Source organism: Elgaria multicarinata, chromosome 16, assembly GCF_023053635.1.
Source record: "Elgaria multicarinata webbii isolate HBS135686 ecotype San Diego chromosome 16, rElgMul1.1.pri, whole genome shotgun sequence".
Classification (NCBI taxonomy): domain Eukaryota; kingdom Metazoa; phylum Chordata; class Lepidosauria; order Squamata; family Anguidae; genus Elgaria; species Elgaria multicarinata.
The window spans coordinates 5,927,204-5,943,129 of NC_086186.1; the positions used below are offsets into that span (position 1 = coordinate 5,927,204).

General features: G+C 45.1%; 3 protein-coding genes across 5 annotated transcripts in view; 1 reads left to right on the plus strand and 2 right to left on the minus strand.

Annotated features, from left to right (window-relative positions):
* KLF13 (KLF transcription factor 13) overlaps nt 1-15,926 on the plus strand; it is a 292,039-nt gene that overhangs the window by 264,285 nt on the left and 11,828 nt on the right. The gene's annotated exons all lie outside the window — the stretch shown is intronic.
* Nucleotides 1-15,926, minus strand: part of OTUD7A (OTU deubiquitinase 7A) — a 468,621-nt gene that overhangs the window by 186,384 nt on the left and 266,311 nt on the right. The window lies entirely within an intron of this gene.
* Nucleotides 3,491-11,429, minus strand: GTF2A2 (general transcription factor IIA subunit 2). 3 transcript variants are annotated; one of them, XM_063142400.1, is made up of 5 exons: nt 11,293-11,429; nt 9,419-9,561; nt 8,419-8,523; nt 7,160-7,286; nt 3,491-3,817 (listed from the first exon to the last, which is right to left on the minus strand). In XM_063142400.1, exons 2-5 carry the CDS (start codon nt 9,488-9,490, stop codon nt 3,792-3,794), a joined length of 330 nt encoding a protein of 109 aa, XP_062998470.1. In that variant the 5' UTR covers nt 9,491-9,561; nt 11,293-11,429; the 3' UTR covers nt 3,491-3,791. The 3 variants fall into 3 exon arrangements, with proteins under 3 accessions (XP_062998470.1, XP_062998471.1, XP_062998473.1); XM_063142401.1 differs by having other exon boundaries at nt 11,342-11,406; XM_063142403.1 differs by lacking the exon at nt 11,293-11,429 and adding an exon at nt 10,897-10,921.

Genomic DNA, 15,926 nt, shown 5'->3' on the forward strand with positions numbered 1-15,926 from the left:
ACAAGACTGAGATTCTGTTAGTGGGTGGTTTTGCTGACCGGATGGGGGGTGTTCAACCTGTTCTTGATGGGGTTGCACTCCCCCTGAAGGAGCAGGTTCGTAGCTTGGTGGTTCTCCTAGAACTATCTGTCACTTGAGACTCAGGTGGCCTCTGTGGCATGGAGTGCCTTCTACCAACTTCGGTTGGAGGCCCAGCTATGCCCCTATCTGGACAGGGATAACCTGGCTTCTGTTGTCTACACTCTGGTAACCTCTAAGTTAGATTACTGCAATGCGCTCTATGTGGGGCTGCCTCTGAAGATGTTTCGGAAGCTGCAGCTTGTGCAAAATGCAGCGGCCAGATTGATAACCAGGACCAGAAGCCTGAGTCAAGGTGCTGGTTTTAACCTATAAAGCCTTACACAGCTTGGGACCACAATACCTGATGGAACACCTCTCCCGACATGAACCTATCCATATACTACGCTCAACATCTAAGGTCCTCCTCCGGGTGCTTACTCTGAGGGAAGCTCGGAGGATGGCAATGAGAGAAGGCCATCTCTGTGGTGGCCCCCCAATTGTGGAACAATCTCCCTGACGAGGCCCACCTGGCACCAGCACTGTTATCTTTTCGGCGCCAAGTCAAGACTTCTCTTCTCCCAGGCATTTAGCAATATGTAATTAGCCTGGGTCTGTTTTTTTAGGCTCATAGTTTTTAAAGAGTTCCTACAGTTGTTTTTAAATGTATATGCATATTGTAAGTTTTTGTGGCTTTTAATTTTTCTTTATTGTTTTAAAGTGTTTTTATCTTATGTAAACTGCCCAGAGCTTTGGCTTTGGGGCGGTATACAAATGCAATTAATAACAACAACAAGCACTTTGAATTGTGCCTGGAAACAGACTGGAAACCAGTGAAGCTGTTCTAACAGGGGAGTTGTATGCTCCTTGTTAAGTGTTTGGGCACATTTGTAAGGCTGCCTTGAGGCCCAGTATTGGGCAAAAGGCGGGATACAAATAAATATAACTTCCTACACCTGTCCAAAGCACTAACCTAATCTGACACTAGGATCAAACAGACCCCCTAATTTAGTCCTAGCTTTCATGGGAGGGGGGATCAAGTGAGATGTAATTGACTGACTCCTATTGAACGTTTGAAAAAATGCTAAATTGCTTCAAGGATTATAGAAGGGTAGAGCTATGCAGTCTGGGCTCTGTGATGACTCTTGGTGTGTGTTTGGCCCTGTGGGAATTAACAGTGGACGTAATCAGAGCTCAGATACCTAGTGGGTGTTGGATCCCCTGGGCAGCAGCGGGCAGGGCACAGCCAAATGGTTTCAGGGTCTAAGGCTGGGGTCTCCAACATGGTTTGACAGACACCAGTGTGCCCAGATACTTCTCTTGGTGCATTCCAGGTTCTCTCCCCACTTCAGTTTATTTGGGTTCAAATAAGTAATTTGGTGTTTTGGAGTTCACACCCCACCTCTGCATTGTACTTCGGTTCTTGGGCAAGTGACTTTTCTCATAACCTCTGGTAAATGAGTGTCCTGTGATTGGCCATGTCCACCGTGGCAGCCATTTTGTGAGAGTTCCCATGACATTCTCTCAAAATTCCAAATGTGCCCACTGACTCAAAAATGTTTGGGACCCCTGTTCTAGGGGGGACATGGGCTGGCCTTCCTCATCAGGGCTGATGTCTAAAAGCTGTGGCTCCTAGCTGCCCCTCCCTGAAAAGGTGGCAGTGGCAGCAAACCGGGACTACAGGGCACAGGTGTGCTTCAGAATCCACCTCCTCAGTCCCTAAGGGCTTCCTGCTGCCAGGCTATGATCACAAATGCGCAGGAAGGTAAAGAGCACACCAAACCAAAGTCCGGGTGTGGCTGGAGAGTCAAATTAGCAACAATGCCTCCACTTCCCCTTCATGGGACTAGACTCCGCAAAGTTCTGGAAAGTGTGGAGGAGTGAAAGCAGTTTTGCTTGTGGTGCAAACACACTTTGCTTTACTGAAGCATGTGATGGAACAAAGACACCGTGGAGCAAAAGCGTTAAAAATGCAATCCAACAGTAAACACACATGGAATGCAGTTTGATCACTTTATGTCTTCCCACAGGAACGAGATCGAAGTTGACAATGGAACTGATCCTGGTGGTGTCAGATTAAGGTACATTAAAATACCACCTGTGTGTTTACTGTCATTGTAACTAGGTTCTGGGGACAATAGACAGTTCCAAATTCCCCAATGCCTCTCTTTCATAGGGATGTGGTCTCTCAACCTAACGTATCTCTCAGGCTATTTGGAGAGGTTTGTTTGAAGTCTGAAAAAAAGAAAAGAAAAAAGCAAACAGTTCTACAACCAACTAGACAAAAGATAGTCTGAGACGGCATGGCAGGGCGCAAAGAAATTCAAAAGGAACTAGGATGGAAGATGTCTTTAAACTGCTGTCAAGGAGCTGTGGCGGAAGAACTCGTCAGAGGGAAACTCTTGACCTCCATGTTGTGTTCCCATCTCAAAACGCCAGGTGTTTTGCTAACAGGTGCACATGAAATTTGATGTGTTGTCAATACTTGTTTATATCCAGAAATCTGAGGGGTAGTAACAATTACATGGTGGGCTCAGCACACTGGGAAAGAGTTGGAAGATTGTGGTCTTTCGCTCCCCATTTATTCCACCCCTGCCCCCAGCCTAACAAAGATGGTTCTCCCTTGAAACACACTGGGCATATGGAATTACTTCTAAAAAGGAATTACTTCTGAAGAATGAGTTTTCAAAACTCTGCCCATAAGGAACTTGCAAAGACAGCACTGTGGGACCACACCCAACATTCTGACCTGGTTTGCAGGGAACCAGCGCCCTGCCTCCGGCACGTTCCTTGTTTCCACTTTCAATTAACAATGAACAACTAGCCTGTTAGTATAGTGTCAGAACCTGGGTGCCCTGATTTGTTTAGGGTTTAAACAACGCAGAGTTAATCCAGCAAGGAAGTTTCATATCCAACAAAGCACCCCAAGGAGAAATGTCTCTTGAAGCTACTAATTACTGGCTTTCAGTGCAATCTTCTTCTATCCCTAAGGACAGGCCTCCTATGCTGTTGTGGCCCCTGCAGAGCTTGTATACTGGGTGAAAGGATGATTGAGGTCTTGCTAGATTGTGCGACAAAGCACTGGAGCTATTAGAAAGCTGTGTGTGCTTTTGACTGGCAGGGATTCTTTGCTGTCTCCAGCAGTCTTTTTCTCTTTTGTGGGGGAATTTTATACTAGTAAAGCATTGGTTTTCAGAACACACATTCTATGTAAAACTCAGAAAAAGGGTAACTTTTGAATATCCACACTGTAGCAAAGGTCTGCCTTCTGTGACATCAGCATTTCTGCATCTGTAACTCTTGAACTGAGTAGATTCCCCGATAGTTCCAATGTGGGCCATATGAAGGCTGTAGATTCATACTTGAGCAGTTTCCTTCAACCCACCTAGGACACCTGTGCAGGGAGTAGGGACACAAGCCTATTTATCACTCGTTTAAAAGTTTTAAATAAAAGGTTTATTGAAGCTACGTTGATGAACCAAAAAAGCAACTGTGTTTCATCCTTATTGTTTCTCTTTAAAAAAAAGCAAGATTCTTTGTCTTCATGCCCCCCCAGGCGGTGAACTCAAAAGATGCTCTACAGAGATCTTGCCAACAGTTCCACAATGCATTCCAGCATGGATTACTCATGTCTGCATCATTAAAATAGTAATCGACACAGTCTCTGGCCATGCTCCTCTCCAGGAAGGGCAGCCCCTTAAAGACAATGCTGGCACGGAGGTGCCTCTTCCTCTTCACTCTGCAGCATTGGTACCAGTATCTACAAGGGAGAAGAACTGATGTTAGGATACACACTTAGCAGTCGAGGAAGACCAAGTAGGAGGAATTTAAAACAGTTTGTTCCTATTACACACTGGAACTTCAGGGCCAGAATGAGACACTCCGCGTTTGGCAACCAACATGATCAAGAGATTGGAGCATCATCCTTCAGAGGAAAGACCAAAGCAACTGGGGAGTTTTATAAAAAGGCAGCCAAGGGGGACCATGTTAGTTTTATAAAATTATACACTGTGCGGGTAGAGATGCTATTCTCCCTCTCCATAACACCAACTCACCCAATGAAATTGATGGCTAGAAGATTGAAGAGAGACAAAAGGAAGTATTTCTTCAATGCGTGTGTAGAATTTGGTACCACAAGTTGTGGCAATGGTCACACGCTTAGATGGCTTTCGAAGGAATTAGACAAATTAATAGAGGAGGTCGACTGAAGGCTATGATGAATGAATGGAACCGCCCTATTCAAAGGCAGTGTCTCCCTGAATAATAGTTGCTGGGGGCCCAGCAACAGTGGGTGAGCGGCTGTCACCTTGAATTCTTGAGGGCTCTCTGGAAGTATTTGGCCGACTACTGTGGGTATCAGATGCTGGACTAGATGGACCCTTGGCCTAATCCAGCAATGTTCTCACATTCTTCTAATCTTACTGTATGATTGACAAATGCTGAGTTTTAGGTGGCTGTTGCAAATATAATCACAAGCCAAAGCTTCAAACAATGACACTCCCAAGTTAACAGTTATGTTAACAGTTATTGGAACCACAATACCTGACGGAACGCCTCTCCCAACATGAACCTACCCGTACACTGCGCTCAACATCTAAGGTCCGCCTCCGAGTGAAGCTCGGAGGATGGCAACAAGGGAGAGGGCCTTTTCAGTGGCGGCCCCCCAATTATGGAATGATCTCCCCGCTGAGGCTCGCCTGGCGCCAACACTGTTATCTTTTCGGCGCCAGGTCAAGACTTTTCTCTTCTCACAGGCATTTAACAGCTTTTAACAACATATGCTAAGTTTTTTTTAATGGACCCCAGAACTGTTGTTGTTTAAATGGATACTTCTGTTTTATACTGTTGTTTTTGTATTTTTTGATGGCTTTAAATTTTGTATACTTTTTAAATGTTCACTGTTTTTTACTTTTGTAAACCGCCCAGAGAGCTTCGGCTATGGGGCAGTATATAAATTTAATAAATAAATAAAAATGTCCAACGCCAGCACAAATTGTAAGTCACCAAGCCAAAAGCAATCCCAACCCACCCACCCCTGGCCAATAATTCCTGGTTTTGATTCATAGCCAGGACTGCAAAGTCAGGTGGGTTCCCAACCCCGTCATAGGCCACGATACATGACTAGTGGGCTGAGTTTGTTTTTTACAGAGCTCTTCACTTCACTGTGGTGCTCAGAGAAGGAGAGTGGAATTAAAGGGCCTAAAACTTTCGCATTTACACTCTGGATCCAGAGGCCATAAGCCAACTAGATAAGCTGGAGTGCGCCTGGAGCAGCCTTCCTCAACCTGGAATTACGCCCCAGGTTGAGGAAGGCTGGCCTGGAGCATACAGAATGGGGCAGGCTTTCAAGTACTCCATTAAGTACTTTGTTCGTATCAAGGAAGGGAACTTTGATTACCTGGAGCTTTAACGATCTTTTGAAGATCTTTATATAAACACTAATCAAGGACCATTCAGAAGTGTGCCAACTGAGTGTATTTACTTTGCATCATTTATAATTCTGCCAAGTTTCAGCCTTTCAAACAAAACAGTCCTTTCTCAAAAGCCAGATGGATAGGGCTGGGGCAGGAGTAGAGAAAGCAGAAACAGAGACATACAAATATAGGTTACAGGTGGACAGTAGGGTAGGTGGTGAAGAGGTAATGGTGAAGAGTAACCGACAATAGGCCTGGGATAATTCCTGTGCGGAACATGCATTGGAGACCTGCCCAGAAATCCATGACCCAAGCCAGCTGGCTTTTGGGCCTACACTTGCAGCCAACACATCTTTTCTCTGCAACTGTGAGGTCTAAGACGTTTTTAAATATCTATCTATCTATCTATCTATCTATCTATCTATCTAAAGGTCTCATGCCTCAAAACATTGTGATAGGAATATAGTTTGTTGTATGGGGAACCCAGACACAAAGAACATTAGCGACTAAGCTCATTTTAGCTAGCAGGCATCTTACTAACCAAGTGACTCGGTGCTACATGTGAGCGTTTGCATCATGACCATCAGCCAGCTCCTCCTTCCCTTTCCGCTGGATTGAAAAACAAGACACCAGCTGCCAGAAGGAAGCCACAGAACTACTACCCTAAGGCTGCAATCCTAAGCATGTTTAGAGAGAAAAAAAGTCCTACTACTCCCAGCATGTTGGCTGGGGAATGCTAGGAGTTGGATTCCACACACTCACAAACACACACACACCAATCTAAACAAGCATAGTATTGCACCCTAATATATTGAACCCTTTGTAATGGCTTTGAAACTGTAAGTCCCGCTGGGAGCCAATCTTGGCTAAAAAGTAGGTTATACATATAATAAAAGAACTGTTTACCACCTATTAACAGGTGAAATGTTTGAGCGCATCCTTCCATCAAATAATCCCAGACTGCTATAGAGCAGACATCAACAGAAAGTAAATCTCCAGATGCTTTGGACTTCCAACTCCCAGAGACCTCTGCCAGAATGAATGCTGGAAATTGAATTCCAAAACATTGGGAGGTCTACTTTCTACTCGCCCCTGGTGCAGGGAAGACCATTTTAAGTAGGACTTCATGCAGGAACTCCCTCAAGTGGAGAAGCCCCCCTCAAGTGCAAGGATTATTTTTTAGGAAGCACCAGTGGGATAATCTAAGGCCCTCCTCCGGATGCCTACTCCAAGGGAAGCTCGGAGGATGGCAACAAGGGAGAGGGCCTTCTCAGTGGTGGCCCCCCAATTATGGAATGATCTACCTGACGAGGCTTGCCTGGCACCGACATGGTTATCTTTTCAGCGCCAGGTCAAGACTCTTCTCTTCTCCCAGGCATTTAACAACAAATGTTGAATTGATATGTAATTGGCTTTTATGCTTTACATTTCTGTATATCTGTTTTTAAGGTTCAATGTTTTTAATCTCTGTAAACTGCCCAGACAGCTTTGGCTATGTGGCGGTATATAAATGTAATAAATAAATGAATTAAGGGCAGGTGAAAAAAAGGTTTTTCTACCCTTTACACAGGAGTTTCCTCATAAGAGGCACATTTCTTCCTAAAGCTGCAATTCACACACCCTCAAGAAGAGATAAGAACAGCCGTCTGGCCTCAGCATCTCCACACACATCATAGTCTAGAACTTACTTTTCCCGTCACAGGCTACTATTTTCACTTTATCCACTTTCACAAGCTCAGTGACCTCTCTGAACTCAACGTCGTTCAGTACAAACGTCCAAACATTGTCGCAAAATCTGTACGTGTTCAGAGAACCCTTTAGGAGGAAAAAGGGGAGAAGGTCTGAGTACATGCAAGCAGACTTGCTAAGAATAAATAGTGTCATCCAGACTTTATGCCCTTGAAGGCACCTTCCCCTCAACCCATATACCCTGGAAAAGGGTGTACAGAGAGTGCCCTCTTGCGGTAGTTAAAGGAATATCAGCATCAAACAAAGGGGAGAGTTTGAATGGAAAAATGCCAGATTCAGAAGCCAGGGTCCCGTATCTTCAGAATTCCCCCATATTTTTTAAAGTTCACCTGGGCTCTCCTCCCCTATATGACTATCCTTAATTGCTTGGCTCAGCCCTCTAAACCAAGTCATACAGCAGAACTAGCCTTTTGATTTGAAGTGTTGCATAATCTTACAAAGTTGTTTTGTGCTTCTTGTACGGGATCTTGAGCATTTCTCTGAAATGGGAGTTGATTAGTAAATAGAACTGTGCTTCTGCTATGTAAAAGTTGTTGCTCTGTTTTGGAAATGTTTAAAAAAGTTGGTAAGCCAAGCTGTTACCAAACCTGCATAGGGTTGAAGCCTTAATGACATAACATTATAAACTATGGAAAAAACTCCCAAGAGAAGCTTCTCAGGATCCCTCTTCGCCTACTTCTAAACAGGCTCCGAGACTATTTTATTTTGGTGGGCAGTTTTGGTTGAGTGTTTGAAACCACAACCCTGTGGTAGCTCAGTGATAAGAGCATGTTCTTTGCAAGAGCAAGTTCCAAAGTTCAATCTCCAGCATCTCCGGGTAGGGCTGGAAAAACTGCTTGAAATTCTGGAGAGCCATTGCCAGACTGCATTGGCAATAATGGGCCACTTGGACCAACAGTTTGAATCGTAGTATGGCAACTTCCTATGTTCCTATGGTCCCTGAGAGGATGTTCCAGATCTCCAGTTCGAGGAAGAAGAGACAGGAGTCTGACCTTGGAGGGGGAGATCCAACTTCACAATCCCCCACCCCCTGCTGCTGTGGAAACTCCTCAGCCCTTGCCTCTCCAACATCATTTCAGTCTTGAAGAGGGTATTCTGTGACCATGGAAGGCTTGGATCCACAGCAGAAAAAGTGGAAACCATTCCAGTAAAAAGTGGAAACCATTTGCTACTCCAAATTAGCATTTAGCATTCTTACCCTGAAATTGACTCTGTTTCTGACCCGCTGTGCCAATGCAGAATTGATGGCTTTGTCAAACTGCAGAAGTACTTTAAGAGCAAGCTGGGGGGTGATCTGCTGAGACTGAAAGGGGGAAGAGAGAAACTCTCAGCTTCAGGGATAAATTACATTCAAGACAGACACTAACTCTCCTCCCTCAAAACTTTACAGTTTTCTATTGATATATTCACATACTAATATAGATACGAAGCTGCCCCCAAAATTATGCTTTCATAGCTGTCATAGTATATAAATAGGAAAAATTCTTGTCAGTTTTCAAACAACATAATGTGTCTCCTCCTCCTCTTCTCCTTTAATTTCTATACCACTCAATAGCCGAAGCTTTCTGGGCGGGTTACAACAACTTATAAAACAATAAAATACAATATAAAAAATTAACATATACAAAATTTAAAAGGATCTATAAAGCTAAAAACAGTTTCAATAAAATACTAGACTGTTTAGATGACTGGCGTAAATGTCCCATCATATGCCATTAAATGGTATCTCATATTCTTGATATCTTGCATTCACTGGTTTACTACAAGCACTAATTACCATCTTAGCATCTTTCATTCAGGCCTGAGTGTGCAATTCTGCCCATTTAGTTTTACTAGGTCAACAAGCATCGTATTTCATTTCTTGCAATGAGCATGCCAGTAAGCAAACCTTAGTTTTCATTTAAAGGTTACATTTCAAATTCCATGGCTGTACTGAAAAGTTAAGTTAGTGGGATCATCTTCCTTTCTGAATATCCTTTTACCATCCTGACTGGATGTTTTAATCTTTCCTTTATAACACCACAAATATGTTTTAATCTTTGCTTATAACTGAAAAAGTGGAGGGGCGGTAAAGACTAAGCAGAACATATACATCTCATCCAGTCATACCTTGAACACCTATTATGGCTTGAACTTAAAGCATTTATACATCACCGGGATGTTGAGACTTACTGGGGTAAAGTGGGTTTAGACCCTACCTGTATGAGTTCATCCAGGCTCTCCTGAAGACTGTTTCCCAGTGTGGTGTTTCTATATAGCTGGTAGGCCATGGCTCAGGTGAATGGCAAAACTGTTGTTGATCATCCACAGATCTGAAGATGCCCTGACTTTCACCAAAGACCTAGGAAATCCAGCATAACAGTTAATGAGCTAGCAGGGGAGGGGAAAACATGCAATGTACAAACTGCGATAACAGAGTTCTCAACTATAGGCATCGGTTCAAAAACAAAAAAGTGCAAGTCATGCTGGCCACAAACAAGACCAACATCACAAAAGAAAGAAATGGGACAAAGCCTAGATGGGTGGGCAACTGGTGTCGCCAATGGCGCTGTAGTCCAAAGCATCTGGACAACGCTGGCTGATGGGAGTTGTAGTCCAAAATATCTGGAGAGAACAAGTCTGCATATCCTGGCTTAGAAATATAGTTTGTCCGTAGGTTAAGCATAGCTCACATGCTACACTTCAAGGTTGTGGGAAAGTACGTGGGCACATGCCCAGTGGTACCTTTAGGTACCACTGGGCATGTGGAAAACTGCTGTGGAAAAGGTGCAACCATGTTTTTTGCCTCAGGTGACAGCAACACATTTCAGTACTTTAAGATCTTCCAGGTTTAATCATAACTCTACCTCAAATGTAGAGCATAAACAGACTTCTAGATAAAAACAGTACATTTTGGTGCCGTCTGAAATCTGTTATCCAACAGTTATCCATTTCTGACCTCAGACGGCAGCTGGCACATTTCTTTCTTCACCAAGTGCCAAGGGGAAAAGGGAGGGGGGATGTGTGTTTGTGGACCCCTCCCCCCAGAGGGGAACCCCCTCCCCCCTATCCTACAGCCCATCAGAAAATGTCTAGGAAACATGTGCCCTTAATGACACAATCCTAAACTTGTTTAAACAGGGGGGAAAAGAGGGTCTACAACAGGGCACAGCATATATATTTTTAACTTTTGTATATTTCTATCCATAGGTTTTAAATGTGTATGTTTTAAATTTTGTAATGCTGCCTTGGGCAAAAAGCAGGATGCAAATAAATATAATAAATGGTGTAGTGGCTAAAGTGTCGGACTGGGAGTCGGGAGATCCGGGTTCTAATCCCCACTCAGCCATGAAAACCCACTGGGTGACTTTGGGCCAGTCACACTATCTCAGCCCAACCCACCTCACAGGGTTGTTGTTGTGAGGATAAAATGGAGAGGAGGAGGATTATGTACACCGCCTTGGGTTCCTTGCAAGAAAAAAGGCAGGATATAAATGCAGTAATAAACGCCCCCCCCCCGCCATTTTCCAAGCAGCACAACGGCCGCTTGGGCCTCTCCCACTCGCTAGATCCCCACTTCCCACGTGGATCCCCCTCGTCAGGCTTTCTATTCAGGGCCTGAGCGTGCGAGTCTGCCCGGCATGGAGAGACGGACGGATGGCTAAAAGCTGCAGGGCCTTCTCCTCCTCAGCCTCACTGTTTAAAGGTGCCTCGGATCGCGTCCTAAGTGGTACACGAGGGATGGAAGCAGCACGGAACAGCCAGCAGCAGGCTCCAAAGGGCCACCAAAGGTCTTAAGGAAGGCGGGTGGTGGAGGTGGTGAGTTTCCAGGGCCGGGGCGCCACCACCGCCAAGACCCCTCCCTGGCAGGCAGCCAGCTAGCCGCCTCGGACCGCGTCCAGCCCTTCCTTACGCGGCCGCTGTTGTTGTCATTATGTACGTTGCGCGACTATCCTGAGGTAACGGCAGCCCCGCCTTGCCAAGAGGCTCCCGGGACTGGCTGGCTGGCTGGGGCCTCCTCTTTCCCGGGGGTGGCGCCCAAACACGCCCCCCCCCCCGCCTCTCTCTCTCACTCTCAATTCCCGTGAGGCACCTGAGGGAGGCGGCGAGCGAGGCCTAGTCCGCCTCTTCGCGCTCCTTACAATTCCCCAGCTCGGGAAAACGGGCGACGGAGGCGGTGTTGTTGTTGCTGCCGCCGCCGCCGCTTTTTCTTCCCCCTCCTCTTTCCCTCACGAAGCTTAACCCGGAAACGGAAGTCGCTTAAGGCGTGAACCATAGAGTTCCGGCGGCCGTTCCCCGGTGTGTTGTGCGCATGCGCTTCTAGGTAGGGAGGGAGAGAGACAGACAGCGAGGTTCAGAGTCGGCGCGTGCGCAGAGGGTGCCTCCCAAAGTGTTAGAAAGGCAGGTTTCCTCGCTGGCTGCGGGTCATTATTTATTTTAGGGTGACCCTATGAAAAGGAGGGCAGGGCTCCTGTATCTTTAACGGTTGCATAGAAAAGGGGGTTTCAGCAGGTGTCGTTTGTATATATGGAGAACCTGGTGAAATTTCCTCTTCATCACCACAGTTAAAGCTGCAGGAGCTATACTAGAGTGACCAGATTTAAAAGAGGGCAGGGCTCCTGCAGCTTTAACTGGTGTGATGAAGAGGAAATTATTAATTTCACCAGGTTCCCCATATATACAAATGACACCTGCAGAATTTCCCTTTTCAGTACAACTCTTAAAGATACAGGAGCCCTGTCCTCCTTTTCATAGGGTCACCCTATTTTTATTTATTTATTTATTTATTTATTTATTTATTTATTGTATTTATATACCGCCCCACAGCCAAAGCTCTCTGGGCAGTTTACAACAGTTAAAAATGATAAACATTAAAAAGTATACAAAATTTAAAAACCATCAAAAACATAAAAACAGTGTAAAAACAACAGTATCCATTAAAAAAAAAAAAAACAATCCTGGGGTCCGTTAAAAACAAACTTAACGTCATTAAATGCTGTTAAAATGCCTGGGAGAAGAGAAAAGTCTTGACTTGGCGAAAAGATAACAATGTTGGTGCCAGGCGATCCTAGTCAGGGAGATCATTCCGTAATTGGGGGCCACCACTGAAAAGCCCCTCTCCCTTGTTGCCATCCTCCGAGCTTCCATCGGAGTAGGCACTCGGAGGAGGACCGTAGATGAGTGAAACATGGGTGTACGGGGAGGTGTCAAGGGTTGCGTGGGGGAGAACTGGGGGAAATGCGGAAAAGTTAGGGAGGGGAAAGCATCCCCCCAACACCATTTCCCACCCCCAGAACCTGAAACAACGCCCCGCCCCCCGCACTCATTAGAACTATATGTCCAAATTCTTTGAAAATCTTCACCTGCTGTTCAAGGTTTTCTGTACATGCTGCTGATCCAAGAACAATAAGACCTTCTAGACAGGTGTTCTCCTAGACAGGTGGCAGCTCTGCCTCCATTGTATTGATAGAACAACAGATGACAGAACAACAGAACAACAAAAACCAGGACAATCCACCAAACACAGAACAGTTTAAACATCAGTACATCCCTAGAAAGGACAACTACTACTACCCACCTACCAAGTGCTACCAAGGGTGGCAGCTGAAATTTTATAATAAGGTAGGAAAGTTGTAAGAATACAGGAAGAGGGGATATGGGTTTTTCTAATCTTGTATCCTATTATCAAGCCTTGCTGAATTATTGATAAAGTGTTGGAAGCAAAGAAAAAAAAGCTTAGAAATTTTCTTTAAAGTTTAATGCAGCATCAGAAAAAACACTAGAATATATATGATTATTTCCTAGGTCATTCCTCTTTAGATATGTGATATAAGATTAAAATATTTTTTTTGTACTGGGTTATTGCCCTGAAGTTTTATAATGAACAATTAACATATTTCTAGTATGACCAGTGATGTATTATTATGAAGACAATATGATGACAGATTAGAAAACTTGGTAAATTGTCAAGTTATTATAACTGGCGGTGGGGCTATGGGGAGGTATACGACCTCCAACGTACCAGGATTTTCCAGTACAATATACCACAATGTCTTGGTGTAGAAAATATAATTGAATATCGGAAGAAATAAATTCTGAATTATTGACTGGCATTAGTAATTCCAAAAGTCAATATTCTGTTTTGTTATTAGGTCTAAGAGTGCAATACATTAAGTGTGCAATCCAATGCCGGGACATGTTGGGAGTTGTAGATATACACAGCACTGACAGGGTCAAGTCTGGAAGGGTAAACTGAGAAGCAGAACCCTCCTCATGAAACCCTTGAAGGAATTTTTAAAGTTTTTTTTTCCATGGCTGCTTTGAGAGCATCAAAGGGTCTACCCTTGAAGAAGAAGAATGAGCTTTGAGTACTAACAAGCCAGACTAAATTCTGATGTGGCTTCATAACCGCAGACAAAACTTATAGAAGCTCACAGAAGCTCTTTACTGGGTGGAGAGTTTCAACAGAGCAATTCTTCCCTGTCTGGAATGCTGTCTCCAGGCACCATCTTGGCCCAGAAGGCCAAACACAAAATGGGGTGCTCTCCCACCTTCACTACTCTGGGAAAAAAAGACCAAACAAGACCCTATTCAAATACCGCTTCTGTTTGAGAGATGTTTGAAAACTAAGCTGCCAGTCTGGATATAGCAGTTAGTAAGATTTACATTGGTGTATTGATTTATGTGTTTACATTTATATTGTTCCTTTTTTCTTCTTGCAGGGAAAATAAAGCGGCTTGCACCCTCCTCTGCATCTTATCGTCAAAACAACCCTATGAGGTAGGTCCGTCCAACGCTCTTGGCACAAGCCTGCAGGGGCTTTGCTTGTATTGTTTTTTGTGTTTTATCTCCTTCTCATGTGTTGATTGCATATTTTCACTCCTCTGCCCCAGGTTAATGATCTGCTCCATATCTGGACTCAGGTAGCTGCCTCGGCTGTCCTGTCCCAGAACTTCCATGGGCACTTAGTCTGTTTCCCACCTCCTGGAGGGATTGAATAGAAAGTGAATGCAGCTGCCGAAGACTGGATGCCTGGAAGTCCTGCTGTGAAGATGTGAGAGGAAAGCACTGCCTTCCTGGGGAGGGGACTGCTTATTTCTGGCCTTCACATTTCCCTAATTTTCCTCTCCCTTTCTCAGAGCTGCTGGGTTTGCTCTGCCCACTTCCTGTTCTCCTTCCTTTGCCCGTTTGCTATCTTATCTGCTACAGCAGATAAATCACACCAGCGTTATACTGTGCAATCACTGACAATTGCATGCAAAGGACTCAGAAGTTTTCCGCCTTAGAATCTGCTTTTATTGTGAAGTACTCCCATGCATCCTGCCTTAAAATTTGAATCAAATTGGGTCATCGGTTGATTTTTTTTTTAACATTTCCCCCCTCTTTGCAAAGGAGCTGAGGAGCGCTCAAAGGATCGCTGTAGCTCCGTGCAGGAAAATTAACAAGGGTCTCTTGGTCCCAGTCCAAAACTCATGACCAGCGGGGCTTAAATGCGGCTGCTGCTAAAACTTTTCAATTTGGTCTCCCATTCCAACCCTGCCCAGACCCAACCCTGCTTAGCTTCAGCAAAGTGGCTGGCTCCTATGCACTCAGGCAATTCCCTGGGACTTGTGTTAAGATGTTTTCGGAGGGAGGGAGTTTGTGTGTGCTTATGACTATTGCCCTGCACTGCTGGCTAGGAATGGGGCAGGCAGTGGGCAGAGCAAACCCAGCAGCTCTCAGAGAAGAGGGAGGGAGAACAACGAAAGGATTTAACAATGTGCCCTGCAGTAACGTTACAGCTACAGAGAACCGATACAGAGAACCACATTGGAAAGGGACACTAGCAACGGTATAAGACTAGTGTAGATCCGGCCCTGCTCATTGCCAGCCCTCACCCTTTACTAGATGGACTCCCTTTTATAGGGATGGCAGTGCTCATTGCCAGCCTTTACACATTACTTTACACATCACCCCTTTATGGGGGAAGCTTTGCTCATTGCCAGTCACCAAAGCTTCCTAGCTGGAAGCACTGCTCAGTGCCGGTCTTCACACACTACTGGCTACTGTCCCCCTTATAGGGACAGCACTGCTCACTGCCAGCTCACACACTTTACTAGCCAGTCTCCCTTTTATAGGGAGTTGAGTGCTCATTGCTGGCCTTCACACAATCCTGGCCATTCTCCCCTTTATGGGGAAACATCTGCTTATTGCTGGCCTTCACATATTACTGGTCAGTGTCCCCTTTATGGGGAGAGCATTGCTCCGTGCCGGCCTTCACACATTATTGACCAATGTCTTCTTTATGGGGAGAGCTTTGCTCAGTGCCGGCCTTCACACATTCCTGAGTGGTGTCCCCTTTATGGGGAGAGCTCTGCTTAGTGCCGGCCTGCGCACCTTAACAAGCAGTCTCCCTTTCCCTGTCTCCCTTTCCTCGGCAGGGCTTTGCTTTTTTCCTCGTCCAAGGAAAGCAAGGCATCATCGCCATCACCTTCTTCATCTTATGAAAACAAGCCTGATTTCATCTTATGGAAGCTGAATACAGCTGCTGTAGACTGGATGCCTAGTAGTCCCGCTGTGAAGACGAGAGAGGAAAGCACTGCCTTCCTGGGGAGGGGACTGCTTATTTCTGGCCTTCAGACCTTCCTGGCCGGCCTTGCCTTCGTGTTATTTTATTTGTAGATTATCTGTAAACTTTCCAGTGATTTTCTTTCGCCATTTGCAAGGAACCAATGCATTTAAATGGCT